The 27,297-nt window shown below is 52.3% G+C and overlaps 2 protein-coding genes across 2 annotated transcripts; one reads left to right on the top strand and one right to left on the bottom strand.

Moving 5' to 3' along the window:
- Positions 1–5,162, top strand: LOC122376175. The gene is made up of 2 exons (XM_043355906.1): positions 1–3,837; positions 4,514–5,162. The coding sequence occupies exon 1, from the start codon at positions 198–200 to the stop codon at positions 3,045–3,047; it is 2,850 nt and encodes a 949-aa protein (XP_043211841.1). The 5' UTR covers positions 1–197; the 3' UTR covers positions 3,048–3,837; positions 4,514–5,162.
- Positions 5,163–16,765: 11,603 nt separating this feature from the next.
- On the bottom strand, positions 16,766–17,848 carry LOC122376174 (uncharacterized protein K02A2.6-like). Its single transcript, XM_043355905.1, has one exon. It carries the CDS (start codon positions 17,846–17,848, stop codon positions 16,766–16,768), a length of 1,083 nt encoding a protein of 360 aa, XP_043211840.1.
- Positions 17,849–27,297: the final 9,449 nt, after the last annotated feature.

Here is a 27,297-nt window from a genome sequence, read left to right as displayed (position 1 = left end):
TCTGGTACCTTCCTCACCACGGCGTGCAGGAGCCCGCGAAGGGAAAACTGCGCGTGGTTTTTGACTGCGCGGCCCGGAGCCATGGCGTGTGTTTAAATGACTTACTGAGAGGGGGTCCGAACCTGACAAATCCGCTTCTCGGGGTGCTCTGTCGCTTCCGGGAAGGGCGTGTCGCGTTCACATGTGACGTCCAGTCTATGTATCATCGAGTGCGTGTGCCGGAAGCAGATGCTGATCTGCTGAGATTCCTGTGGTTCCATGATGACGACCCAGAGGGTGACGTGCAGGTGCTGAGGATGAGGTCGCACGTCTTCGGAGCGGTGTCAAGTGGCAGTGTGGCCAGCTTCGCGCTGAGCCGCTGCGCAGAGGAGGGTCGCGAGCAGTTTCCTGAGGCCGCTGATGCTCTACTCCGTAAGACGTATGTAGATGACGCTCTATGTGCTGCTGACTCCGTGGAGGAGGCTGTGAAGCTGGCACGTGACCTGAAAGATCTCTGCAGGACCGGTGCATTCAACATGACTAAGTTCACCAGCAACCGGTCAGAGTTTCTGAAACAGATTCCGTTTGAAGACAGAGGTAAGCAGGTTAAGGCAGTGGATTTAGATAAGGACGCTCTGGGCTCTGAGCGTGCGCTTGGACTGAAGTGGTCTGTCGAGAAGGACTCTTTTGTTTTCCAGTTCAACGACCGGCACAAGCCGGTGACGAGGCGCGGCATACTGTCCACCGTAAGTTCGGTGTTTGACCCTCTCGGTATCGTGTCGCCAGTGACCCTGCTCGGTCGGGTGCTGCTGCAGAGGCTGTGTGCGGTTTCCTGTGGGTGGGACGAGCCTCTGTCTGATGCCTTGACGGGGGAGTGGGAGGAGTGGCTGGCCGGTGCCAGGGAGCTGGACAGTGTTCAGCTGGAGAGGTGTATCGTGGGCCCGCCTGGAGAGGTGTTGAGCACTCAGCTACATGTCTTCGCTGACGCTAGCGAGACCGCGTACTCTGCAGTGGCATACCTGAGAAGGGAAGTTCGTACCCCGGACGGGGAGGTCCGGTGTTTTGTGACGTTTCTCTTGGGTAAGTCGCTTGTGAATCCCGTGCGGTTCGTGTCTGTGCCGCGGCTCGAGCTAGCCGCCGCAGTGCTGGCCGTGAGGGTGAGACGGGTGCTTGAGAGAGAGCTAGACACCCAATTCGACTCTTTCCACATGTGGACTGACAGTATGGTAGTACTGGCCTACGTCAGGAACCGGACGACGAGATTTAAGACTTTTGTGGCAAACCGGTTGGCGTACATCCATGACGGCTCCAAAGTGAGTGACTGGGCGTATGTGCCTTCGACAGTGAACCCGGCTGATGTTGGATCTCGTGGCTGTCAGCCGGCGGGACTGAAGCCGTGGCTGGGAGGGCCAGAGTTTCTTCTCGGGAGCGCCGGCGGATGGCCGGAGGAACCGGCAGTATCTGTGTCGGTTCCCGTTTCCGAGGTAAAGTCTTCGCCTGTAGCCCTGGTGTCGCTTGCCGCCGGTCCCGAGAGCCCTTTCGATCTACTGATCAGGAGTTTCTCGTCCTTTTTTCGACTCAAGCGAGCGGTGGCGTGGTATCATCGCTTCCTCTGTGTCCTGCGTGACGGCTCTTTCCGCAGATGGTGTCTGGCGAGAAGGAGAGGCCTGAGGCGGCGCGGACACGGTGAAAGGACTGACCTGACCGTGTCAGATCTGTGCGGGGCAGAGCGTATTGTTTTGCGGCACGCCCAGAGGGACCTGGCTGATTTTCCGAGAGAGGGATGTGACGATGGCCCAGTCGGAGTGCCTATGAGCAGTCCTCTGACGAAGCTGCGTCCGCAGATGCTGAACGGCCTGCTGGTCGTGGGAGGCCGACTCGGTCGGTCGGAGAGTGTTTCCGAGAGCGCGAAGCACCCAGTGATTCTGCCCCGTAAGAATCACGTGACCCAGCTGTTGATCCGAGAGGCTCATGAGAGGGTGGGCCATGAGGGCCGCGATCATACTTTTTGGGAGGTCAGGAAACGTTTCTGGGTGATAGGCGCTGGTCCTGAGATTCGGGGACTCATTCGCAGATGTGTAACGTGCAGGAAGGTGAACGCGCGGCCTCAGAAGCAGCTCATGGCAGACTTGCCAAAGGAGCGCGTGGCAGCCGATACACCGGCATTCTCGTCAGTGCTGCTTGATGTGTTTGGGCCGATCTTGGTTAAGACCGGGCGGACCGAGCGGAAACGCTACGGTCTGATGTGTGTCTGTGTCGTGACACGAGGCGTCCATGTTGAGATTCTGGATTCGTTGCGCACAGACTCGCTGATAAACGCCATTCGTAGGATCAGCGCTCGCCGGGGTCAGATCGTTCAGATCAGGAGTGATATGGGGACGAATCTGACCGGGGCCGACAGAGAGCTCCGCGAGGCGCTGAGCGAACTCAGTCACGGTGATTTGCAGCGTGCCGCGCTGAAACAGGGCATTGACTGGCAATTCAATCCCCCCACAGCTTCTCACTTCGCAGGTGGCGTTGAGAGGCAGATCAGAACATTCAGGAAGGTATGGCGGTCCATGCCTACTCAGCAGCGTCTGGATGACGAATCGATTCGCACGCTGTTTTGCGAGATCGAGTCTGTTATGAACAGCCGGCCACTGACTTACGTATCGACTAGCTCCGGTCAGCTGGAGCCTCTGACCCCGGGGCATCTCCTATTTCTGAGGAGCAGTGCCGGACCGATACCCGGAGAGTTTTCAGAGTCCGATTCGCTATCGAGACGTCGATGGCGACACGTGCAGTATTTGGCCCAGCAGTTTTGGTATCGCTGGAGACGTGAATACCTGCTTTCTCTCCAGGCGCGCCAGAAATGGACGCGGGAGTCGAGAAATGTGCAGCCGGGAGATGTCGTTCTCCTAGCTGATCAGAACGTGCCGCGGGGACTGTGGCGGCTAGGAAGGGTAGTTAAGGCTTTCCCCAGTCAGGACGGACTCGTGAGAAAGGCTCTAGTTCGGACAGGTGAGTCCACGTACCTGAGACCGATCCACAAGATGGTATTGGTCAGTTCTGAATCTGACCTGGATTAGTACTGTGCGGGGTCAGATGTGTGCGAGAGTCTGAGAGCCTCTAGTTTAAGACTTAGTGTAAGGTGTCAACGTAAATAGATTCTTTACGAGCTAGAACCTGTTTGCGACAGACTAGTCTGTGTTGACCGGACACTAGGGGTGTCTGTTTGTTTTTGCCAGCAGGTTTGTTTGTTTTTTGTTTTGCCAGCGGGTAGGTTTTGAGGTGCCAGACTGTTACGTGTGATTAGATTTAAGTGTATGTTAACTCGGCTAGCTGCCCTGGCAGTCGAGGGTTGGTTCTCACCAGCAGGTAGACGGTGAATGGGTTCACCCGGGCGCCTTTGTGTTGATTCGAATGACAAGATATGGCCATTCGAATGGGGGAGTGTAGACGGCGCCCGTGTCGGGTTGTAGGGGTCGCTGTTATCGGGTCCTGAGTGAGGTGCGGGTGGCGGGGGTCCCGCAACCCAGTTATCCGTTTGACTTGTTAACCTTTTTTCCTATCCTTTTTCAAACCTTGCCACCAGTGATAGGTTAGGTGCACTATTGTACTCGCGGTATTGAGTGACGGAGATTAGATTGTCCGATCAGAGTGGTTTGTTACTGTAAAACTTGCATCTCTTATCGTCAAGGAGTGCGTTTCGGTAATATTTGGTTCGGAGGCGGTATTTCATGTGTGATTATTTTTCTTATATAAAAATATGGCTTGATTATGGTTAAAGTTTAGTTGACACGTCGATGTAAGAGATGCGACGCGAGTTTTTGAGTGACACGCTGGCAGGTCACGTGACCTAGCCGAGCTGTGGCGCAGTTCAAGATACCTATAAGAAACAGGTAGGTCGGATGTTGGTCGGATGTTTTGAGTAAAGCCCTGGTGACGTCACTGACATTTCTTATATGGAGAATTTCGCCCATAAGGAAAATATTTTACATACGAAAATTTGTATTTCATTAGGAAAAAATATATTCTTTCAATTTCATCATGAAACGTATATAATTTAATTAAAAAACTTGAAATCCTTTGAGTGCTTGTCCCAACCCCTGCTATACCTTTGGTCACGTGACTGCCATGATAAACTTTGCGTTTTGCAATGTTCTGACTTAAACAGAAGCAATAGATGTTACAAGCGTATTATTTATGATGTTTTAAGCAGCAATCGTGTAATAACATCCTTGAATTATATACATTCTGCTTAAAAGAGGTCACGTGATGTTACCAGATTGTGCTCGGACAGCATCTTCTTGAACTTCGATTTTGAGTACTTTTTACCTTCATTGAGGCCTAATAACGGACGTTTTTAGTTATAAAATGAAGCAATGAATCTATTGAGGGCAAAATTTAATCATTTTTGCACTTTCAAGCCGGGCTATCCTGGCATGAACTTCGGCCAGTTTGTGTGTGAAGCCTATGGTGAAGGGAAAACTTCACGCCCGGCTGACGTCACAGACCTCGGCTGCCAAATCGTGTCCGGTGGGGGTCGGCGCAGTTTCCGAGCGGCGTGTGCGCTCTTTTCCCGCCCGACCTTCATGAGGGGTGGATGCGTGTGTCCCAGCGCGACGCTGATGAGTAAGTTTGACTATATAGGATTTGGGAGCACTTCAATGTTGAATGGAATTTATTTCAGTGTAAACCAGTAAATTCGTATATGCTTTAATTAGCTTTCTATGCTTATTTCTTTGATATCGTATATTCTTGTACCTCAAGTGCGCCATTTAAAAATGTTTCAATCTTCGTAGGTGCTCGGCTCGCTCCGGTTGGCCCGGGGACGTGTAGGCCAGTCGATAGCTGTGCGCTTTCCCCCGTGGCTGGAGCCGAGAGCGGTCTCGCGGCCGGGGCGTTTGAGTGGCCGGCCCCTGACGGCCCAGAGTGCGGCGGTGCCGCTGTTGACGAGTGGCACGCACAGCGGAGACGAGGAACAGCCGGTAGGAGCTAGTGTTTATTATGTTCTGCTATTGTCGATATGTTGAGTTTAAGAACGCTGTAACGTAATATGTACAGTTTATCAAAAGGTGACCGTTTCGGAAGGGATTCAGTGTGGACTGTGGTTACTGATGGGAGATTTGGTACTGACCTGTGTACCCCTGTGTGTGCGTGCGCCTCCCACAGTAACAAGGGCAATAAAGGTCCTTCGTCAACGGCTCGTCTTTCGGCGCTCCGCGCTATTCAGCCACGTGGTGGCTGCTACAGTGGCGGCTGTGCCATCTACACTATATCTTCGTCGTCTTAAGCTTTTAAGTGTTGAAGATGCGATCGACTTGTTGGGTAACAAGCCGGCCATGATCGTGTAAAATGGCTTCATCGTAGATCGATTAGTTTCTGAGATATAACCGGAAATGTAAAAGTGCAAAACCTACCGCTTAATCTCGCGAGACCTGTACCTGAGCCCTGAGCGCGCCCATGTGTCGCCCCCAGGGCGTGTCGCCGGACGGTTGTGTGTCGGACTGAAACCTGAACCTGCCTGAGTGTTATGCTATGACTCCCCAGGGCGTGTCGCCGGATGGGGCGGCCGGCTACCGGGACGGGCTGCGGCGGGCCACCAACGGCCACCCGCTCTCCGCCGAGGAGGTACAGAAGGTCGTCAGCCGGGTGAACCAGCTCTCCAGCTAGCGGCGCAGAGGTCAGTCACCGCACCGGGCGTATTGCACGGGGACCCTAACAGACGCCTCACTCCTTTCCCTCATCTCAGTTGTTCTTTCATTTTTTTATTATTATAAATAATGGAGATAGACCAGAGCATTTTCGGTGCATATATTAGGGTCATGTTACTCCAACGGGGTTGCGTTGTCGGCACAGTCCTGTCTGGTCTGTGTGCTGCGGCGATGCTCTGCCATCCGGTGACCCAACGCCACTGTCCGCTGACCGAGTGTCGGCTCTCTGCTGACCGTGTAACGTCTGTCCGTCAGGGTGGTGGCCGTGAACGCCTGTCGGACGGCGCCGGAGGGCAGCGCCGGCCGGCTGCTGTCACTGCTGGACCAGCTGCGGCTGCCGGACGCCGGAGCGCTGCCCGACTGGGGTCTACATCCTGGTATGTTACTGGGAGCGGCACGGTGTGTGTTGGGTGCTTCTGACGGTCAGTTGTAGTAACTGTTAGTTCCTCTACTGGCCACCAGGTGAAAAGCGTATTAGCTGTACAGCAATGTAGAGTTGCTTCAGCCAGGGCTGGTAAAAAGCGCCGATTCGCTGATAATATCGGAGCCAGAACAATAGCTGTACAAGCTATTTAGGGAGCCAGAAATAAGCGTTTCAACGCAAGTATGCATGTGCAGGATAACTGTTAAGTTTTGTTTCATATTTTTATTTTATTTCTACGACAAACCTTTAAATACAAGATGCCTGAGCACGAATATTAAATTAGTAGCAGCATTCAATTTCCCAATGAGGTCTTATGCGCAATGTTTGTCTACAAAGTACAAAGCTGGTAGCCTATTCAGAATAGCTGTAAATGCTTACCGCGAACAGCGTCAGCATTCATCAGTCGAAGAGCCATCAGTCGATTTCCAGCTTTAACACTACGGAGAATAGGGCTCCGTAACTTTTATCAGTTGATGAGGACCTAGTGTTGAGGGAACGGGGAGCCACAGAGCCTTCTACCATTGGCGGTTCACTGTATTACCGACTAGTTTAGAACACAAATAATGATATTCAAGTGGCCTTTTCATTTTTATCAATGCAGGACATGCAGGGTTGCGGCTGGTTGCGGCACGGGCAAACTGTACATTTCATGGTATGTTGGTTGTTGTTCGTTTGGATTTGAAGTTGCTCCTTTTCTGTATAGTACATCTCATAGCAATATCATAGACCACCTACCTCAATATTTTAAGCTGGTCAAGCTGTGGAGCTAGACATATATATGGCGCTTGTTTTTATTTTGAAGATGCATACGGATACCTAACTCAAGTGGCTAAAGATACTCACTTATTTGCCAACCAACCCAGTATGGTTAGCATATTTGTTACAAAATCAAATTAAATTTTGAAGATTAAGATATGTTCCTCTTCTGCATGTTTTTCTTTTTGGTACGTCATACTCAAACTAAGCTTATATAAGCAATCCTGATTTATATTTCAGGCATTTTGTAACTAAAATTAATATTAGACTTTCACTTATAGTGCCTTTTTGTTACAGTTCTCAGCCTAGGACATCATCAATCATGTGTATCTCAGATGATGCAGACAATGACCAGCCTGCGGAAGATCTATGCTAGTGGGTGAGATGATGAAATTTCCTCTGTTGGTGAGTCAGTATTATATTTTTTTTGTCAACAACATTCATTGCCTTACATGCATTTGTGCCTTACATTTCTGTCACCAATCAGCTTAAACAAAAGTAGAAGAAATTATATACCTACCTACATTCTTTTGCTGTGTTTGACACCAGGCGATGTCCTAAAATCAGGATACATCAGTGAGCTATAAGTAAAACTAAAATAGTTACTGATGACGTTTAAGGTGTTCCTGAAAAAGGACGTTGTTCACTGCACTTTCAAGCCTCTTCTGTTACCCGTGTTGGGAGCCACTTTTCATGGCCGAAAATTTGGTCAGAGCCACCAAAACCATTTTTACCAGCCCTGGCTTCAGCTTTGGCGTAAACTTTCTCCTCTTCCGCTCACCATTCACCACCAGAGTCAGCAGCGTCTCGGCTGGCGGTCCAGTCAGTCAGAGCGAGTGTCTTCACTCGCCACAGCGGGCCGGACCCATTACAGGGCAGCAGAGTTATCAGTTACGAAGTCTTGGCCTATAAAGAAAAACAGGAAATAGTAGCAATTGCATATATGTAATGATTCTACTCTACCAGTATAACGCCTTTTGGGGCGACTAACGGAGCGAGGGAGAGGGTGGGCCTTGCACGTGCGAAATTGCGAGGGGTACCTCCAACTGACTTGTGCACGGCACCCTACTAACCGGTCTCTAGCGATGTGCCAAATTTGGGCACAATTGGCCCAGCCGTTCTCGAGATCTGGAAGCGGCACCCTGCACGTGCGCACGTGCAAAGTGGGTCCCAACTGACATGTGCACGGCACCCTACTAACCGGTCCCTAACTGTGTACCAAATTTGAGCGCAATCGGTCGAGCCGTTCTCGAGATCTGGAAACGACCCCTGCACGTGCGCACGTGCAGCAGCGCCCCAACTCTGGCACATGGATATGCAGTGCCTAGTGGGTGCCTACCTACATGCCAACTTTCAGCGCAATCGGCCAAGTAGTTACCGAGATATTGCAACAATTACAAAACGGACACCTCTTCGTTTTGCACGTGGCACGTGCATAAGGGGTCACCCACATGCATCAGGAATAGTCCAATACTTGGTAGAAGGAATGAAGCTACCCTACAAAAATTACCGCGTGTAAATCGGTCAAGTGGTTGCTGAGATATAAGCCTCGCAAAAGCGTGACCACGGCCGGCCGGCCGGCAGGCCGGCCGGCCGGCCGGCCGGCCGCTCATACTCAGAAATTTCTGTTAATCTAAGGAAAGACTACGCTCGCTTCGCTCGCTCCGTAATTACCTTTGAGCTAGCGAAGCGTATTCCTGTAACGTTTTTAATAGGCTTGTAAGTCAGCAACCGCTGGGCTGATTGACCTGCGTTACTCTTTGTTGCGCGTAATCCTATCCCTTCCATCTCGTTATTGACTACAACTGATGTATCTTGGTGAGTTATTGACTACAACTGATGTATCATGGTGAGCGTCGTGACACGTGCGACGTGAAGGGCCAAGAGTGTTCGTTATTCTGCTGCAGTAGCGATTTTGGGTTGCTCATATATCTTGAACCCTGAACTGCCACGCCGATTGCGCTCAAATTTGGTACACTGTTTGGGACTGGTTGATAGGGATGTGTTTTTTTATAACTCGCATGTGTTTTTTTATAGCGCGGAGAAAAAAGTAGGGATTGTTAGGGTTAAGCAGGGACTCACCGATGTTAGATCCCTCTCTGGGTCTTTTCATAGGGGGTCACGGTCCTGACCCGAGATAGCTGAGCTGTGTCGCAGCCCTGACCTCAGACAGCTGAGCTGTGCACGCCATCGGCTCGGCCGTCAGTCGCCACAGCCGCTGACGCCAGTGTCCAAACAGCTCCCAACAATATCCGGCCCTGCGGGAGTGATCACCGGAACGGGCTGCATGGTACAGGACGGGCTGGGAACACGTCAACTCCAGCATGACGTGTTCCCAGTGTACCTGCATGTAGTTTCTTTATTCCTCAGCAGTTGTCATCCCCTTGGCGTTAGTGTTTCGCGTCCCTCCATTGATCACTCCCGCCTCTGATGGCTTATCCTGCTATACAGGGCCGGATATTGTTTGGAGCTGTTTGGACACTGGCGTCAGCGGCTGTGGCGACTGACGGCCGAGCCGACGGCGTGCACAGCTCAGCTGTCTGAGCCCTGAGGTCAGGGCTGCGACACAGCTCAGCTATCTCGGGTCAGGACCGTGACCTATGAAAGGACCCAGAGAGGGATCTAACATCGGTGACTCCCTGCTTAACCCGCGCCCCGTAGGGCTACCGGCGGACCCTACCACCCGTAGGGGGGGGGGGCGTTTCGGCCCCCCCCTAAGATCTCGGAAAGTTACCGGCTGATTTTCAAAATTTAAACGGTGTTCGATAGCCCCACCCGGGAACTACCTTGTGACCAAATTTCATTGACCTAGGTCAAACCGATGACGTCACAGGTCGGGTCAAAGGTCAGATTTTCACCGTTCACAGGCAATTCAAGAAATGTGCTGTGAAAGCGAGTAAATTGGTAATTTATTGAAAACCATCGATGGTACATTGTTCGTCAAACACATACTTTGCTATCTGAGGTCACTGATACCAGGTCAGGTCACAGCGAGGTCAGGTCACCGGGGGTCACAATATGAATGTGTCGTGTGATACATGTTTTATGGTCCATTTTATATGACAAATGCGATTATGTGGGTTAGGCAGCCTTTGGGGCCAGCCTAGGTCACGTTTTTGTGAAGGTCAGGTCAAGGTCAGGTCAAATTAGGTCAAATTTCAAAGTTGATATTTTTGCATAAAATGGGTATCGATTCGATGCAGCTCGTCCCGGGGAGTCTAATGGTGGTCTTCGTTTTGCTCTACAAGTTCTAGAATTGCCAAAAATTGAGTTTGAAAATTTGACGTCATCATTTTTGAACAGTTTTTTTCGCTATAACTTGGCCAAAAAACGAGGTATCGATCTGAAATTTGGTATGTAGATAGAAGATGGTAGGCACTATCACATATGTTCCGGTTTTTTCGAAACTCAAAAACTTTTTGGATTTTTTGGCGAATATATCAAAAAATGCTTTTTTGATTTTTGGGGGTCAAAACTCAAAAATTTCAAAAATTCGAGATAGCAGTTTTGTAGCCCTGTCAATTCTACACCTTTTATGTCTTGATCATTTTTCTATATCTTCAAAGCTGTAGTCCTGACAGGTCTTCTCGCGAAGGTCTTTTTTCGGTCGAAAATGACAGAACATGACGTCACTCTGACGTCATTTGTGGCCAACCTATCATAGCCTCTAGAAAAATTTTTGGTCACAATGTGTAAAATTGATGCCCGGAGGGGTCCTGAAAGTTTGGTGGTGATATCTCCAGCCGTTTAGGAGATATCGACCGAAAAGGACAGGGGGGGGGGCGTTTCGGCCCCCCCTACGGGGCGCGGGTTAACCCTAACAATCCCCACTTTTTTGTCCGCGATATAAAAAAAAACACATGCGGTAAGAGTACCTGTGTCGAATTAAAGTTTATTATGTCAAAGTTTCAAAACATCAATCCGGTCTGCATGTCTGACTGCTCGCAGAACGGTTCTAGAGGCAGTGTCAGCGCGCGCGGAACGGTCCTCAGATATGTCCACTTTCAAGCGCGGAACGGTCCTTCTGCGCCACCAGACTCCTCTCCCTCTCCCCTCCCCCTGTCCGCTGGTCTATGTCAGACACCAGTACACCACTGACCTCCCCTACCCTCTCCTGACCTTCTCAGGTGCCAGCTGAGACGCTGGTCGGCCTACAGAACCTGCTCGTTCACCTGTGGGACGTCTCGGCAGAGAACGCGCACGTCTACCAGTACCGACTCTGGGACGCTAAGAGGGTCAAGGTGGAGACCGCCCAGAACAGGGTATGTAACACAGACCGTAACACAAGCCGTAACGCAGGTCGTTACACAGGGCGTAAAATAGATTGAACACAGACCGTAACATAGATGATAGATCGAACACAGACCGTAACACTGGCTGCGTACGTGCGGGCACTCGGCCGGCCGGAACTGGGCTGGATCCATTGGGCAATGAACAGGTGCTTTCTGTGACAGCGTCACCGCTGCAGGTCAGTCAGGGACACACAGACACTGCACCCGGCGCCCTTGTGCAATTGCATGGTACAGGGCTCGCGGGTTTTAGCGGTAGGTTTTGCACCTAGAAAATTTAGTGTACTTCAGGTTATATCTTCGTCGTCTTAAGCTTTTAAGTGTTGAAGATGCGATCGACTTATTGGGTAATAAGCCGGCCATGATCGTGTAAAATGGCTTCATCGTAGATCGATTAGTTTCTGAGATATAACCGGAAATGTAAAAGTGCAAAACCTACCGCTTAATCTCGCGAGACCTGTACCTGAGCCCTGAGCGCGCCCATGTGTCGCCCCCAGGGCGTGTCGCCGGACGGTTCTGTGTGTCGGACTGAAACCTGAACCTGCCTGAGTGTTATGCTATGACTCCCCAGGGCGTGTCGCCGGATGGGGCGGCCGGCTACCGGGACGGGCTGCGGCGGGCCACCAACGGCCACCCGCTCTCCGCCGAGGAGGTACAGAAGGTCGTCAGCCGGGTGAACCAGCTCTCCAGCTAGCGGCGCAGAGGTCAGTCACCGCACCGGGCGTATTGCATGGGGACCCTAACAGACGCCTCACTCCTTTCCCTCATCTCAGTTGTTCTTTCATTTTTTTATTATTATAAATAATGGAGATAGACCAGAGCATTTTCGGTGCATATATTAGGGTCATGTTACTCCAACGGGGTTGCGTTGTCGGCACAGTCCTGTCTGGTCTGTGTGCTGCGGCGATGCTCTGCCATCCGGTGACCCAACGCCACTGTCCGCTGACCGAGTGTCGGCTCTCTGCTGACCGTGTAACGTCTGTCCGTCAGGGTGGTGGCCGTGAACGCCTGTCGGACGGCGCCGGAGGGCAGCGCCGGCCGGCTGCTGTCACTGCTGGACCAGCTGCGGCTGCCGGACGCCGGAGCGCTGCCCGACTGGGGTCTACATCCTGGTATGTTACTGGGAGCGGCACGGTGTGTGTTGGGTGCTTCTGACGGTCAGTTGTAGTAACTGTTAGTTCCTCTACTGGCCACCAGGTGAAAAGCGTATTAGCTGTACAGCAATGTAGAGTTGCTTCAGCTTTGGCGTAAACTTTCTCCTCTTCCGCTCACCATTCACCACCAGAGTCAGCAGCGTCTCGGCTGGCGGTCCAGTCAGTCAGAGCGAGTGTCTTCACTCGCCACAGCGGGCCGGACCCATTACAGGGCAGCAGAGTTATCAGTTACCAAGCCTTGGCCTATAAAGAAAACCAGGAAATAGTAGCAATTGCATATATGTAATGATTCTACTCTATTACGTTTGAGCTAGCGAAGCGTATTCCTGTAACGTTTTTAATAGGCTTGTAAGTCAGCAACCGCTGGGCTGATTGACCTGCGTTACTCTTTGTTGCGCGTAATCCTATCCCTTCCATCTCGTTATTGACTACAACTGATGTATCTTGGTGAGTTATTGACTACAACTGATGTATCATGGTGAGCGTCGTGACACGTGCGACGTGAAGGGCCAAGAGTGTTCGTTATTCTGCTGCAGTAGCGATTTTGGGTTGCTCATATATCTTGAACCCTGAACTGCCACGCCGATTGCGCTCAAATTTGGTACACTGTTTGGGACTGGTTGATAGGGATGTATTTTATAACTCGCATGTGTTTTTCTATAGCGCGGAGAAGAAAGTAGGGATTGTTAGGGTTAAGCAGGGACTCACCGATGTTAGATCCCTCTCTGGGTCTTTTCATAGGGGGTCACGGTCCTGACCCGAGATAGCTGAGCTGTGTCGCAGCCCTGACCTCAGACAGCTGAGCTGTGCACGCCGTCGGCTCGGCCGTCAGTCGCCACAGCCGCTGACGCCAGTGTCCAAACAGCTCCAAACAATATCCGGCCCTGTATAGCAGGATAAGCCATCAGAGGCGGGAGTGATCACCGGAACGGGCTGCATGGTACAGGACGGGCTGGGAACATGTCAACTCCAGCATGACGTGTTCCCAGTGTACCTGCATGTAGTTTCTTTATTCCTCAGCAGTTGTCATCCCCTTGGCGTTAGTGTTTCGCGTCTCTCCATTGATCACTCCCGCCTCTGATGGCTTATCCTGCTATACAGGGCCGGATATTGTTTGGAGCTGTTTGGACACTTGCGTCAGCGGCTGTGGCGCCTGACGGCCGAGCCGACGGCGTGCACAGCTCAGCTGTCTGAGGTCAGGGCTGTGACACAGCTCAGCTATCTCGGGTCAGGACCGTGACCTATGAAAGGACCCAGAGAGGGATCTAACATCGGTGACTCCCTGCTTAACCCTAACAATCCCCACTTTTTTGTCCGCGATATAAAAAACACATGCGGTTAGAGTACCTGTGTCGAATTAAGTAACTGGTTGATAGGGACTGGTTGATAGGGATGTGTTTTTTATAACTCGCATGTGTTTTTTATAGCGCGGAGAAAAAAGTAGGGATTGTTAGGGTTAAGCAGCGAGTCACCGATGTTAGATCCCTCTCTGGGTTTTTCATAGGGGTCACGGTCCTGACCCGAGATAGCTGAGCTGTGTCGCAGCCCTGACCTCAGACAGCTGAGCTGTGCACGCCGTCGGCTCGGCCGTCAGTCGCCACAGCCGCTGACGCCAGTGTCCAAATAGCTCCAAACAATATCCGGCCCTTTATAGCAGGATAAGCCATCAGAGGCGGGAGTGATCACCGGAACGGGCTGCATGGTACAGGACGGGCTGGGAACACGTCAACTCCAGCATGACGTGTTCCCAGTGTACCTGCATGTAGTTTCTTTCTTAGGTGTTGTTTTTATCCGCTGGGACTGAGAGCGTGAGATGATGTTTTTCGTACTACGCTGGAGTACGAAAAACATCATCTCATGTAGTTTCTTTATTCCTCAGCAGTTGTCATCCCCTTGGCGTTAGTGTTTCGCGTCCTTCCATTGATCACTCCCGCCTCTGATGGCTTATCCTGCTATACAGGGCCGGATATTGTTTGGAGCTGTTTGGACACTGGCGTCAGCGGCTGTGGCGACTGACGGCCGAGCCGACGGCGTGCACAGCTCAGCTGTCTGAGGTCAGGGCTGTGACACAGCTCAGCTATCTCGGGTCAGGACCGTGACCTATGAAAGGACCCAGAGAGGGATCTAACATCGGTGACTCCCTGCTTAACCCTAACAATCCCCACTTTTTTGTCCGCGATATAAAAAACACATGCGGTTAGAGTACCTGTGTCGCTTTAATTAAAGTTTATTATGTCAAAGTTTCAAAACATCAATCCGGTCTGCATGTCTGACTGCTCGCAGAACGGTTCTAGAGGCAGTGTCAGCGCGCGCCGAACGGTCCTCAGATATGTCCACTTTCAAGCGCGGAACGGTCTTTCTGCGCCACCAGACTCCTCTCCCTCTCCCCTCCCCCTGTCCGCTGGTCTATGTCAGACACCAGTACACCACTGACCTCCCCTACCCTCTCCTGACCTTCTCAGGTGCCAGCTGAGACGCTGGTCGGCCTACAGAACCTGCTCGTTCACCTGTGGGACGTCTCGGCAGAGAACGCGCACGTCTACCAGTACCGACTCTGGGACGCTAAGAGGGTCAATGTGGAGACCGCCCAGAACAGGGTATGTAACACAGACCGTAACACAAGCCGTAACGCAGGTCGTTACACAGGGCGTAAAATAGATTGAACACAGACCGTAACATAGATCGAACACAGACCGTAACACTGGCTGCGTACGTGCGGGCACTCGGCCGGCCGGAACTGGGCTGGATCCATTGGGCAATGAACAGGTGCTTTCTGTGACAGCGTCACCGCTGCAGGTCAGTCAGGGACACACAGACACTGCACCCGGCGCCCTTGTGCATGGTACAGGGCTCGCGGGTTTTAGCGTTAGGTTTTGCACCTAGAAAATTTAGTGTACTTCAGGCTATATCTTTGTCGTCTTAAGCTTTTAAGTGTTGAAGATGCGATCGACTTGTTGGGTAACAAGCCGGCCATGATCGTGTAAAATGGCTTCATCGTAGATCGATTAGTTTCTGAGATATAACCGGAAATGTAAAAGTGCAAAACCTACCGCTTAATCTCGCGAGACCTGTACCTGAGCCCTGAGCGCGCCCATGTGTCGCCCCCAGGGCGTGTCGCCGGACGGTTCTGTGTGTCGGACTGAAACCTGAACCTGCCTGAGTGTTATGCTATGACTCCCCAGGGCGTGTCGCCGGATGGGGCGGCCGGCTACCGGGACGGGCTGCGGTGGACCACCAACGGCCACCCGCTCTCCGCCGAGGAGGTACAGAAGGTCGTCAGCCGGGTGAACCAGCTCTCCAGCTAGCGGCGCAGAGGTCAGTCACCGCACCGGGCGTATTGCACGGGGACCCTAACAGACGCCTCACTCCTTTCCCTCATCTCAGTTGTTCTTTCATTTTTTTATTATTATAAATAATGGAGATAGACCAGAGCATTTTCGGTGCATTTATTAGGGTCATGTTACTCCAACGGGGTTGCGTTGTCGGCACAGTCCTGTCTGGTCTGTGTGCTGCGGCGATGCTCTGCCATCCGGTGACCCAACGCCACTGTCCGCTGACCGAGTGTCGGCTCTCTGCTGACCGTGTAACGTCTGTCCGTCAGGGTGGTGGCCGTGAACGCCTGTCGGACGGCGCCGGAGGGCAGCGCCGGCCGGCTGCTGTCACTGCTGGACCAGCTGCGGCTGCCGGACGCCGGAGCGCTGCCCGACTGGGGTCTACATCCTGGTATGTTACTGGGAGCGGCACGGTGTGTGTTGGGTGCTTCTGACGGTCAGTTGTAGTAACTGTTAGTTCCTCTACTGGCCAACAGGTGAAAAGCGTATTAGCTGTACGGCAATGTAGAGTTGCTTCAGCTTTGGCGTAAACTTTCTCCTCTTCCGCTCACCATTCACCACCAGAGTCAGCAGCGTCTCGGCTGGCGGTCCAGTCAGTCAGAGCGAGTGTCTTCACTCGCCACAGCGGGCCGGACCCATTACAGGGCAGCAGAGTTATCAGTTACCAAGTCTTGGCCTATAAAGAAAACCAGGAAATAGTAGCAATTGCATATATGTAATGATTCTACTCTATTACGTTTGAGCTAGCGAAGCGTATTCCTGTAACGTTTTTAATAGGCTTGTAAGTCAGCAACCGCTGGGCTGATTGACCTGCGTTACTCTTTGTTGCGCGTAATCCTATCCCTTCCATCTCGTTATTGACTACAACTGATGTATCATTGTATCTTGGTGAGTTATTGACTACAACTGATGTATCATGGTGAGCGTCGTGACACGTGCGACGTGAAGGGCCAAGAGTGTTCGTTATTCTGCTGCAGTAGCGATTTTGGGTTGCTCATATATCTTGAACCCTGAACTGCCACGCCGATTGCGCTCAAATTTGGTACACTGTTTGGGACTGGTTGATAGGGATGTGTTTTTTATAACTCGCATGTGTTTTTTTATAGCGCGGAGAAAAAAGTAGGGATTGTTAGGGTTACGTCACCTCCTTGAGGTTGAACTGGCACTTGCTCCTCTTCAGTCGCACTCCATGTTCGGTCAGTCTCGCCAGCACCTGGTCCAGCGACTTCAACATCTCCTCCTCTGTGCCTCCCATCACCAGTAGGTCATCCAAGTAGTTGACACATCCATCCAGCCCCTCCAAGATTCGGTCCATGGCTGACTGGAAGATGTCGCCACAGGAACTTATCCCGAACGGTAGCCTGTTCATGCGAAGAAGTCCCTTGTGCGTGGTGACAGTCGTCATGTTCTTCGACTCGTCGTCGAGCTCCATCTGCAGGTATGCATCCTTTAGGTCTAGTTTGCAGAATCTCTTCCCTTTTATCCTCACGAACAGCTCTTCAGGTGTGGGCAGAGGGTGCTTCTGTACCATCAGCTGCGGGTTGACTGTGATCCTGTAGTCTGCAGCTAGTCGGACACTTCCATCCGCCTTCGGCACAGGGACTAGCGGCGTTCCCCAGCCTGTGTTGAGGTTCCTGTCCACTTTCTCTGCCACACCTTCTCTCAGCCACCTGTCCAGCTCTGCGTCCACCTTCTGAAACAGAGCATGTGGGACTTGTCTCGCTTTCCGGAACACCGGTCTTGCATCTGGCTTCAGTGTCAGATGAGCTTTGATGCTGACACAGCCCAGTCCCTCTTCAAACACTTCCTTGTGTTTCTCCAGAACCACTTCCAGCGGCTCTTGTTCCATCATGTTGACTCCAACACATCCTGGCACTGTCACCTTCAACGCCTGAATCCAGTCTCTTCCCATCAGGGCCCTCCTTCCAGTCATGTCGGCCACCACCAAGCACAGCTTCCTTCGCACTCCCTGCTCAGCGGAGACTTCCACATCTGCTTCACCGACCAGTGGAATCATGTGACCTGTGAAGGACTTCAGCTTCAGCTGTGATGGTCGGATGTCGAGACCAGGTACCATCATGTCCCGGCTCACAATTGACACTGGGGATCCTGTGTCAATCAGCATCTGCAGCTCACATCCATTGACCAGCACGGACACCTTGCTTCCCCTTTCCTGGAGGTCCTGCTTGTCACTGACTTCCCACAGGTTCAGGTGCATCTCTGTCTGTCCTGCTTCGACTGCATGAACTCTGCCGCCCTTTTGCTGTCTTGGCATCTTAGTCTTGCAGCATCGAGCAAAATGGCCCATACCACCACATTTTGCACACTTCTTCCCTCGTGCTGGGCACCGCGGACCACCAGCACTGTGTCCACGGAACTGACAGGCCGTGCAGGGCTTGTCCTCCTGTCCTCTGTTGTCCTTAATGTGAGTGGCTGACCTGTCTTCTGCATCAGATGCACATGCTGCTCTTCCTGGTGGCTCATGTTCTTCAACATGTTCACAGTATGACCCTCTGGCTGTGATGACATTTCTTGTGTCACACGTCTGGTTTCCTCCCACACTCTTGCCATGGTCAGAACTTGCTGCAGAGAAAGGTTGTCACCCTTCTCCAGCGCTTGATGAAGCAGCTTCTCTTGTAGGCTGGGCTTACATCCAGCGATAGCTCGGTCACGCACTTCACAATCCAATCCTGAGCCACTGAAGCCACATTTGCGTCCTTGAATCTTGAGACGGCTGACATACTGCTCAAACTTCTCATCCACCTTCATAGTCATCTTGTGGAACGTCATTCTCTCAGCAATCACATTTTTCTCTGGAGCTAAATAGCTTTTAAATCGTTGTACAGCCTCCTTGAAACAATCAGTCTCACCTGGCATCACCACGGGCTGCAGTGACTCAAAAATGCTTTGATAATCTGGCCCCATCATGTGCAGCAGGACAGCCTTCTTCCTTTCTGGGCTCGATATATCTGCTGCTATGAGATATATTTCGAGACTTCCGACCCACTTTTGAAAGTCATCACCAGCTACATATTCCTTAACACCCGGCAATCCAATTCCAGCCATGTTCTGCTCACTGTTCTTCTGTAATTCACTTTTGGCGCCTTGCCAGACCGCTCTCCGTCCCTCTCTTGTAAACAACTTTCACTGACCTTGGCCGCCAAACCACAAAACAGCTGACTGGTCAGCTGATTTCCTCTGACCGCTCTCCCCAGTCGACCCGAGATCAGCTGTTTCGCCTCACGAACAGCTGACTCGTCAGCTGATTCCCGATCACCAGCCGACCCGCAATCAGCTGTTTCGCCACGTCCTCACCACCGCCCTGTCCACATGGCACACCGCAAAAACTCAATTATTTCCCGTCGCCGGTATTTCTTCTCTTGTATGGCCGTCCCTGCATTCCACCAACAGGCACGTAAAATCCGTTTCTTTTTCTCGTCGCCACGTGCAGTGTCTTTGCCTGTTCGGGTCGGTAGTCTGTGCGCCCAGCAGAGCCGTCCGTTCAGCACACGGTGTATTACACAACTGCCAGCCCCCCGCTCGGAACTCGGGGTTGGCCGGCACACGCACAACCGTACGGCAACGCCACCGCTAGGTGTCGTGCCGTGCTGACACAGATGTCGCGCGAGTCGCCATCGCGCCACAACAAATATCCGGCCCTGTATAGCAGGATAAGCCATCAGAGGCGGGAGTGATCAATGGAGGGACGCGAAACACTAACGCCAAGGGGATGACAACTGCTGAGGAATAAAGAAACTACATGCAGGTACACTGGGAACACGTCATGCTGGAGTTGACGTGTTCCCAGCCCGTCCTGTACCATGCAGCCCGTTCCGGTGATCACTCCCGCAGGGCCGGATATTGTTGGGAGCTGTTTGGACACTGGCGTCAGCGGCTGTGGCGACTGACGGCCGAGCCGACGGCGTGCACAGATCAGCTGTCTGAGGTCAGGGCTGCGACACAGCTCAGCTATCTCGGGTCAGGACCGTGACCCCCTATGAAATGACCCAGAGAGGGATCTAACATCGGTGAGTCCCTGCTTAACCCTAACAATCCCTACTTTTTTCGCGCTATAAAAAATCACATGCGAGTTATAAAAAACACATCCCTATCAACCAGTCCCAAACAGTGTACCAAATTTGAGGGCAATCGGCGTGGCAGTTCAGGGTTCAAGATATATGAGCAACCCAAAATCGCTACTGCAGCAGAATAACGAACACTCTTGGCCCTTCACGTCGCACGTGTCACGACGCTCACCATGATACATCAGTTGTAGTCAATAACTCACCAAGATACATCAGTTGTAGTCAATAACGAGATGGAAGGGATAGGATGACGTGCAACAAAGAGTAACGCAGGTCAATCAGCCCAGCGGTTGCTGACTTACAAGCCTATTAAAAACGTTACAGGAATACGCTTCGCTAGCTCAAACGTAATAGAGTAGAATCATTACATATATGCAATTGCTACTATTTCCTGGTTTTCTTTATAGGCCAAGGCTTGGTAACTGATAACTCTGCTGCCCTGTAATGGGTCCGGCCCGCTGTGGCGAGTGAAGACACTCGCTCTGACTGACTGGACCGCCAGCCGAGACGCTGCTGACTCTGGTGGTGAATGGTGAGCGGAAGAGGAGAAAGTTTACGCCAAAGCTGAAGCAACTCTACATTGCTGTACAGCTAATACGCTTTTCACCTGGTGGCCAGTAGAGGAACTAACAGTTACTACAACTGACCGTCAGAAGCACCCAACACACACCGTGCCGCTCCCAGTAACATACCAGGATGTAGACCCCAGTCGGGCAGCGCTCCGGCGTCCGGCAGCCGCAGCTGGTCCAGCAGTGACAGCAGCCGGCCGGCGCTGCCCTCCGGCGCCGTCCGACAGGCGTTCACGGCCACCACCCTGACGGACAGACGTTACACGGTCAGCAGAGAGCCGACACTCGGTCAGCGGACAGTGGCGTTGGGTCACCGGATGGCAGAGCATCGCCGCAGCACACAGACCAGACAGGACTGTGCCGACAACGCAACCCCGTTGGAGTAACATGACCCTAATAAATGCACCGAAAATGCTCTGGTCTGTCTCCATTAATTATAATAATAAAAAAATGAAAGAACAACTGAGATGAGGGAAAGGAGTGAGGCGTCTGTTAGGGTCCCCGTGCAATACGCCCGGTGCGGTGACTGACCTCTGCGCCGCTAGCTGGAGAGCTGGTTAACCCGTCTGACGACCTTCTGTACCTCCTCGGCGGAGAGCGGGTGGCCGTTGGTGGCCCGCCGCAGCCCGTCCCGGTAGCCGGCCGCCCCATCCGGCGGCACGCCCTGGGGAGTCATAGCATAACACTCAGGCAGGTTCAGGTTTCAGTCCGACACACAGAACCGTCCGGCGACACGCCCTGGGGGCGACATATGGGCGCGCTCAGGGCTCAGGTACAGGTCTCGCGAGATTAAGCGGTAGGTTTTGCACTTTTACATTTCCGGTTATATCTCAGAAACTAATCGATCTACGATGAAGCCATTTTACACGATCATGGCCGGCTTGTTACCCAACAAGTCGATCGCATCTTCAACACTTAAAAGCTTAAGACGACGAAGATATAGCCTGAAGTACACTAAATTTTCTAGGTGCAAAACCTACCGCTAAAACCCGCGAGCCCTGTACCATGCACAAGGGCGCCGGGTGCAGTGTCTGTGTGTCCCTGACTGACCTGCAGCGGTGACGCTGTCACAGAAAGCACCTGTTCATTGCCCAATGGATCCAGCCCAGTTCCGGCCGGCCGAGTGCCCGCACGTACGCAGCCAGTGTTACGGTCTGTGTTCGATCTATGTTACGGTCTGTGTTCAATCTATTTTACGCCCTGTGTAACGACCTGCGTTACGGCTTGTGTTACGGTCTGTGTTACATACCCTGTTCTGGGCGGTCTCCACCTTGACCCTCTTAGCGTCCCAGAGTCGGTATTGGTAGACGTGCGCGTTCTCTGCCGAGACGTCCCGCAGGTGAACGAGCAGGTTCTGTAGGCCGACCAGCGTCTCAGCTGGCACCTGAGAAGGTCAGGAGAGGGTTGGGGAGGTCAGTGGTGTACTGGCGTCTGATATAGACCAGCGGACAGGGGGAGGGGAGAGGGAGAGGAGTCTGGTGGCGCAGAAGGACCGTTCCGCGCTTGAAAGTGGACATATCTGAGGACCGTTCCGCGCGCGCTGACACTGCCTCTAGAACCGTTCTGCGAGCAGTCAGACATGCAGACCGGATTGATGTTTTGAAACTTTGACATAATAAACTTTAATTAAATCGACACAGGTACTCTAACCGCATGTGTTTTTTATATCGCGGACAAAAAAGTGGGGATTGTTAGGGTTAAGCAGGGAGTCACCGATGTTAGATCCCTCTCTGGGTCCTTTCATAGGTCACGGTCCTGACCCGAGATAGCTGAGCTGTGTCGCAGCCCTGACCTCAGACAGCTGAGCTGTGCACGCCGTCGGCTCGGCCGTCGGTCGCCACAGCCGCTGACGCCAGTGTCCAAACAGCTCCAAACAATATCCGGCCCTGTATAGCAGGATAAGCCATCAGAGGCGGGAGTGATCAATGGAGGGACGCGAAACACTAACGCCAAGGGGATGACAACTGCTGAGGAATAAAGAAACTACATGAGATGATGTTTTTCGTACTCCAGCGTAGTACGAAAAACATCATCTCACGCTCTCAGTCTCAGCGGATAAAAACAACACCTAAGAAAGAAACTACATGCAGGTACACTGGGAACACGTCATGCTGGAGTTGACGTGTTCCCAGCCCGTCCTGTACCATGCAGCCCGCTCTGGTGATCACTCCCGCCTCTGATGGCTTATCCTGCTATACAGGGCCGGATATTGTTTGGAGCTATTTGGACACTGGCGTCAGCGGCTGTGGCGACTGACGGCCGAGCCGACGGCGTGCACAGCTCAGCTGTCTGAGGTCAGGGCTGCGACACAGCTCAGCTATCTCGGGTCAGGACCGTGACCCCCTATGAAAAGACCCAGAGAGGGATCTAACATCGGTGACTCCCTGCTTAACCCTAACAATCCCTACTTTTTTCTCCGCGCTATAAAAAACACATGCGAGTTATAAAAAAAAAAACACATCCCTATCAACCAGTCCCTATCAACCAGTTAATTAATTCGACACAGGTTCTCTAACCGCATGTGTTTTTTTATTCGCGGACAAAAAAGTGGGGATTGTTAGGGTTAAGCAGGGAGTCACCGATGTTAGATCCCTCTCTGGGTCCTTTCATAGGTCACGGTCCTGACCCGAGATAGCTGAGCTGTGTCGCAGCCCTGACCTCAGACAGCTGAGCTGTGCACGCCGTCGGCTCGGCCGTCAGGCGCCACAGCCGCTGACGCAAGTGTCCAAACAGCTCCAAACAATATCCGGCCCTGTATAGCAGGATAAGCCATCAGAGGCGGGAGTGATCAATTGAGAGACGCGAAACACTAACGCCAAGGGGATGACAACTGCTGAGGAATAAAGAAACTACATGCAGGTACACTGGGAACACGTCATGCTGGAGTTGACATGTTCCCCGCACTGGCACTTATACTGATAGACAAGCCCAGCCTTCTCTTTGATCCCTAATTTGTCCTTGGGTTTGACGAGCCTAGCACTAAGGTTCGCTGCAGGTCTCGTGCTGACCTTCGCGTAGGGTCGGAGGACGCGCGTGACCTGTTCACTCACCCCCTGGATGTAAGGGATGCTTACATAAACCCGTTTGTCCTCCTCCTGTTCCCTGCCTACCCGTTCAGAACCACCACCCTCTCCCATGCGTAGTCGTTCGCTATTTTTTACCCGCCTGTGGATACGGCGCACCATTCGCTTTGGGTAGTGGTTCCTCACCAGTGCCCGTTCTATCTTCCCTGTCTCGCGTTCCTCGTCCTCAGGTGTTGTCGTGAGTCGTGATTCCCGTGTGAAAAGTGTCTGTGGGACTGATGCCTTGTGCTGTGAGCTGTGGTGTGATTCATAGTGAAGGTATTTGTCCGTATGAGTTGCTTTCCTGAACACCTCGGTCTTCATGGTCCCCCCTCCCAGTCTATGTACCTTTACATCCAAAAAAGGTAAGGATCCCTCCTTTTCCTCCTCGAGCGTGAATTCAATCCTCTCGTGCTGAGCGTTGAGGTGGTCGAGTAGTTCACCTACCTGATCTTTCTTTAAGATCACGAACGTGTCATCTACGTAGCGTCTCCACAGTTTCACTGGGTGTGGAAACGACTGGAGTGCACTGGATTCGAACGATTCCATGAACAAGATGGCCACCACAACGCTCACTGGACTCCCCAAGGCCGTGCCCCACTTTTGCTTAAAGAACTTTCCGTTAACCCTAAAGTAAGTAGTACCCAAACAGAGCCGTAACAATTTTATGATATCCTCGACCTCCAGTGCTGTTTCCGCTCTTACCTTGCTTTCCTCATCCAAAAACTCTTCTTCGAGTCTCTGGCGTGCTACTTCACATGCTGCCTCTGTCGGTACCGATGTGAACAGCGCTTTGACGTCAAAAGAAACCATGGTCTCATCGTCACTGAGCGTAACATCTCGTTAACTCTCTTTGAAACTCGCCGTGTCCTTGACATGATGTTCAGACTTGCCTACCAGAGGAGATAATATGCTAGCTAAATGTTTGGACAGCTGGTACGTTACACTGCCTATGCTAGACACGATGGGACGTAGCGGAACGCCCTGCTTGTGCACCTTCGGTAGCCCATAAAGCAATGGCGGAGTCGGGTCCGACGGGTACAGTTTTAGATACGTTTTTCTGTCCAATTTGCCCTGTTGTTCTAAGTCCTTTAGCGCCCCCCTTACCTCTCGTGTGTACCTACCGGTTGGGTCCCTATCCAGTTCAGTGTACGTGTCGTGATCCCCTATTAGTGTTTCTAACCTACTTTGATACTGCTCACAGGTCATCACACATACAGATCTACCCTTATCTGCAGGTAAAATCATAATATCTTGCCTATCTTGTAGGTCACGTAACGCTTTCCACTCCCCCTTACTGAGATTTTTGCTTTGCGGGGGACGGAAGGAATTGAGAGCTTTGGTGACCTCGAATCTAAGCCTATTCGCTACATCCGGTGTTACATCGTCTGAACGGCACACACTTTCGACCGCCGAAACAAAATCCGCGACTGGAACGCTTGTCGGCGTCGGTACAAAATTGAGCCCTTTACGTAGCACACTGACCTCATCGTCACTTAGGCTTACCCCAGACAGATTGACCACCCACTTATCTCCATTGTCCTCCCCCTGTCCACCAGTCTCCTCCTGCTCACCGGTCTCCTGTCTGTCCTCCTGCTTACCAGTCTCCTGGCCACCGGTCTCCTGCTCACTGGTCGTGAGCAGGATACATACCTCGTGGTGGTATGTATTTTGGTAGGTGTTTGAGACGTTTGAGACGTATTGTCTTGTATTTTAATGCATTTTAAAAGCACGGCTGACGAAGGGAGCAGAAGCTTCCGAAAGCTACCGAATCAATATACGCATTACTGGTGTCGAAGAATTGGTTCCTAAATAAACAACTCTACATTGCTGTACAGCTAATACGCTTTTCACCTGGTGGCCAGTAGAGGAACTAACAGTTACTACAACTGACCGTCAGAAGCACCCAACACACACCGTGCCGCTCCCAGTAACATACCAGGATGTAGACCCCAGTCGGGCAGCGCTCCGGCGTCCGGTAGTCGCAGCTGGTCCAGCAGTGACAGCAGCCGGCCGGCGCTGCCCTCCGGCGCCGTCCGACAGGCGTTCACGGCCACCACCCTGACGGACAGACGTTACACGGTCAGCAAAGAGCCGACACTCGGTCAGCGGACAGTGGCGTTGGGTCACCGGATGGCAGAGCATCGCCGCAGCACACAGACCAGACAGGACTGTGCCGACAACGCAACCCCGTTGGAGTAACATGACCCTAATAAATGCACCGATAATGCTCTGGTCTATCTCCATTATTTATAATAATAAAAAAATGAAAGAACAACTGAGATGAGGGAAAGGAGTGAGGCGTCTGTTAGGGTCCCCGTGCAATACGCCCGGTGCGGTGACTGACCTCTGCGCCGCTAGCTGGAGAGCTGGTTCACCCGGCTGACGACCTTCTGTACCTCCTCGGCGGAGAGCGGGTGGCCGTTGGTGGTCCGCCGCAGCCCGTCCCGGTAGCCCGCCGCCCCATCCGGCGACACACCCTGCGGAGTCATAGCATAACACTCAGGCAGGTTCAGGTTTCAGTCCGACACACAGAACCGTCCGGCGACACGCCCTGGGGGCGACACATGGGCGCGCTCAGGGCTCAGGTACAGGTCTCGCGAGATTAAGCGGTAGGTTTTGCACTTTTACATTTCCGGTTATATCTCAGAAACTAATCCATCTACGATGAAGCCATTTTACACGATCATGGCCGGCTTGTTACCCAACAAGTCGATCGCATCTTCAACACTTAAAAGCTTAAGACGACGAAGATATAACCTAAAGTACACTAAATTTTCTAGGTGCAAAACCTAACGCTAAAACCCGCGAGCCCTGTACCATGCACAAGGGCGCCGGGTGCAGTGTCTGTGTGTCCCTGACTGACCTGCAGCGGTGACGCTGTCACAGAAAGCACCTGTTCATTGCCCAATGGATCCAGCCCAGTTCAGGAGGGAAGAGTGCCCGCACGTACGCAGCCAGTGTTACGGTCTGTGTTCGATCTATGTTACGGTCTGTGTTCAATCTATTTTACGCCCTGTGTAACGACCTGCGTTACGGCGTGTGTTACCGTCTGTGTTACATACCCTGTTCTGGGCGGTCTCCACCTTGACCCTCTTAGCGTCCCAGGGTCGGTACTGGTAGACGTGCGCGTTCTCTGCCGAGACGTCCCGCAGGTGAACGAGCAGGTTCTGTAGGCCGACCAGCGTCTCAGCTGGCACCTGAGAAGGTCAGGGGAGGGTAGGGGAGGTCAGTGGTGTACTGGTGTCTGACATAGACCAGCGGACAGGGGGAGGGGAGAGGGAGAGGAGTCTGGTGGCGCAGTAGGACCGTTCCGCGCTTGAAAGTGGACACATCTGAGGACCGTTCCGCGCGCGCTGACACTGCCTCTAGAACCGTTCTGCGAGCAGTCAGACATGCAGACCGGATTGATGTTTTGAAACTTTGACATAATAAACTTTAATTAATTCGACACAGGTACCTAACCGCATGTGTTTTTTTTATATCGCGACAAAAAAGTGGGGATTGTTAGGGTTAAGCAGGGAGTCACCGATGTTAGAATCCCTCTCTGGTCCTTTCATAGTCACGTCCTGACCCGAGATAGCTGAGCTGTGTCGCAGCCCGGACCTCAGACAGCTGGAGCTGTACACGCCGTCGGCTCGGCCGTCAGTCCGCCACAGCCGCTGAAGCCAATGTTCCAAACACTCCAAACAATATCCGGCCCTGTATAGCAGATAAGCCTCAAAGGCGGAGTGATCAATGGAGGTGACGCGAAACACTAACGCCAAGGGGATGACAACTGCTAGGAATAAAGAAACACATGCAGTACACTGGGAACACGTCATGCTGGAGTTGACGTGTTCCCACCCGTCCTGTACCATGCAGCCCGTTCCGGTTGATCACTCCTGCAGGGCCGGATATTGTTGGGAGCTGTTTGGACACTGGCGTCAGCGGCTGTGGCGACTGACGCCG

This window comes from Amphibalanus amphitrite, unplaced genomic scaffold (assembly GCF_019059575.1).
Source record: "Amphibalanus amphitrite isolate SeventyFive unplaced genomic scaffold, NRLGWU_Aamphi_draft 002041F_arrow, whole genome shotgun sequence".
Taxonomy (NCBI): domain Eukaryota; kingdom Metazoa; phylum Arthropoda; class Thecostraca; order Balanomorpha; family Balanidae; genus Amphibalanus; species Amphibalanus amphitrite.
Note: the sequence above shows the minus strand (reverse complement) of the source record. Positions and strands in the feature narration are given on the sequence as shown.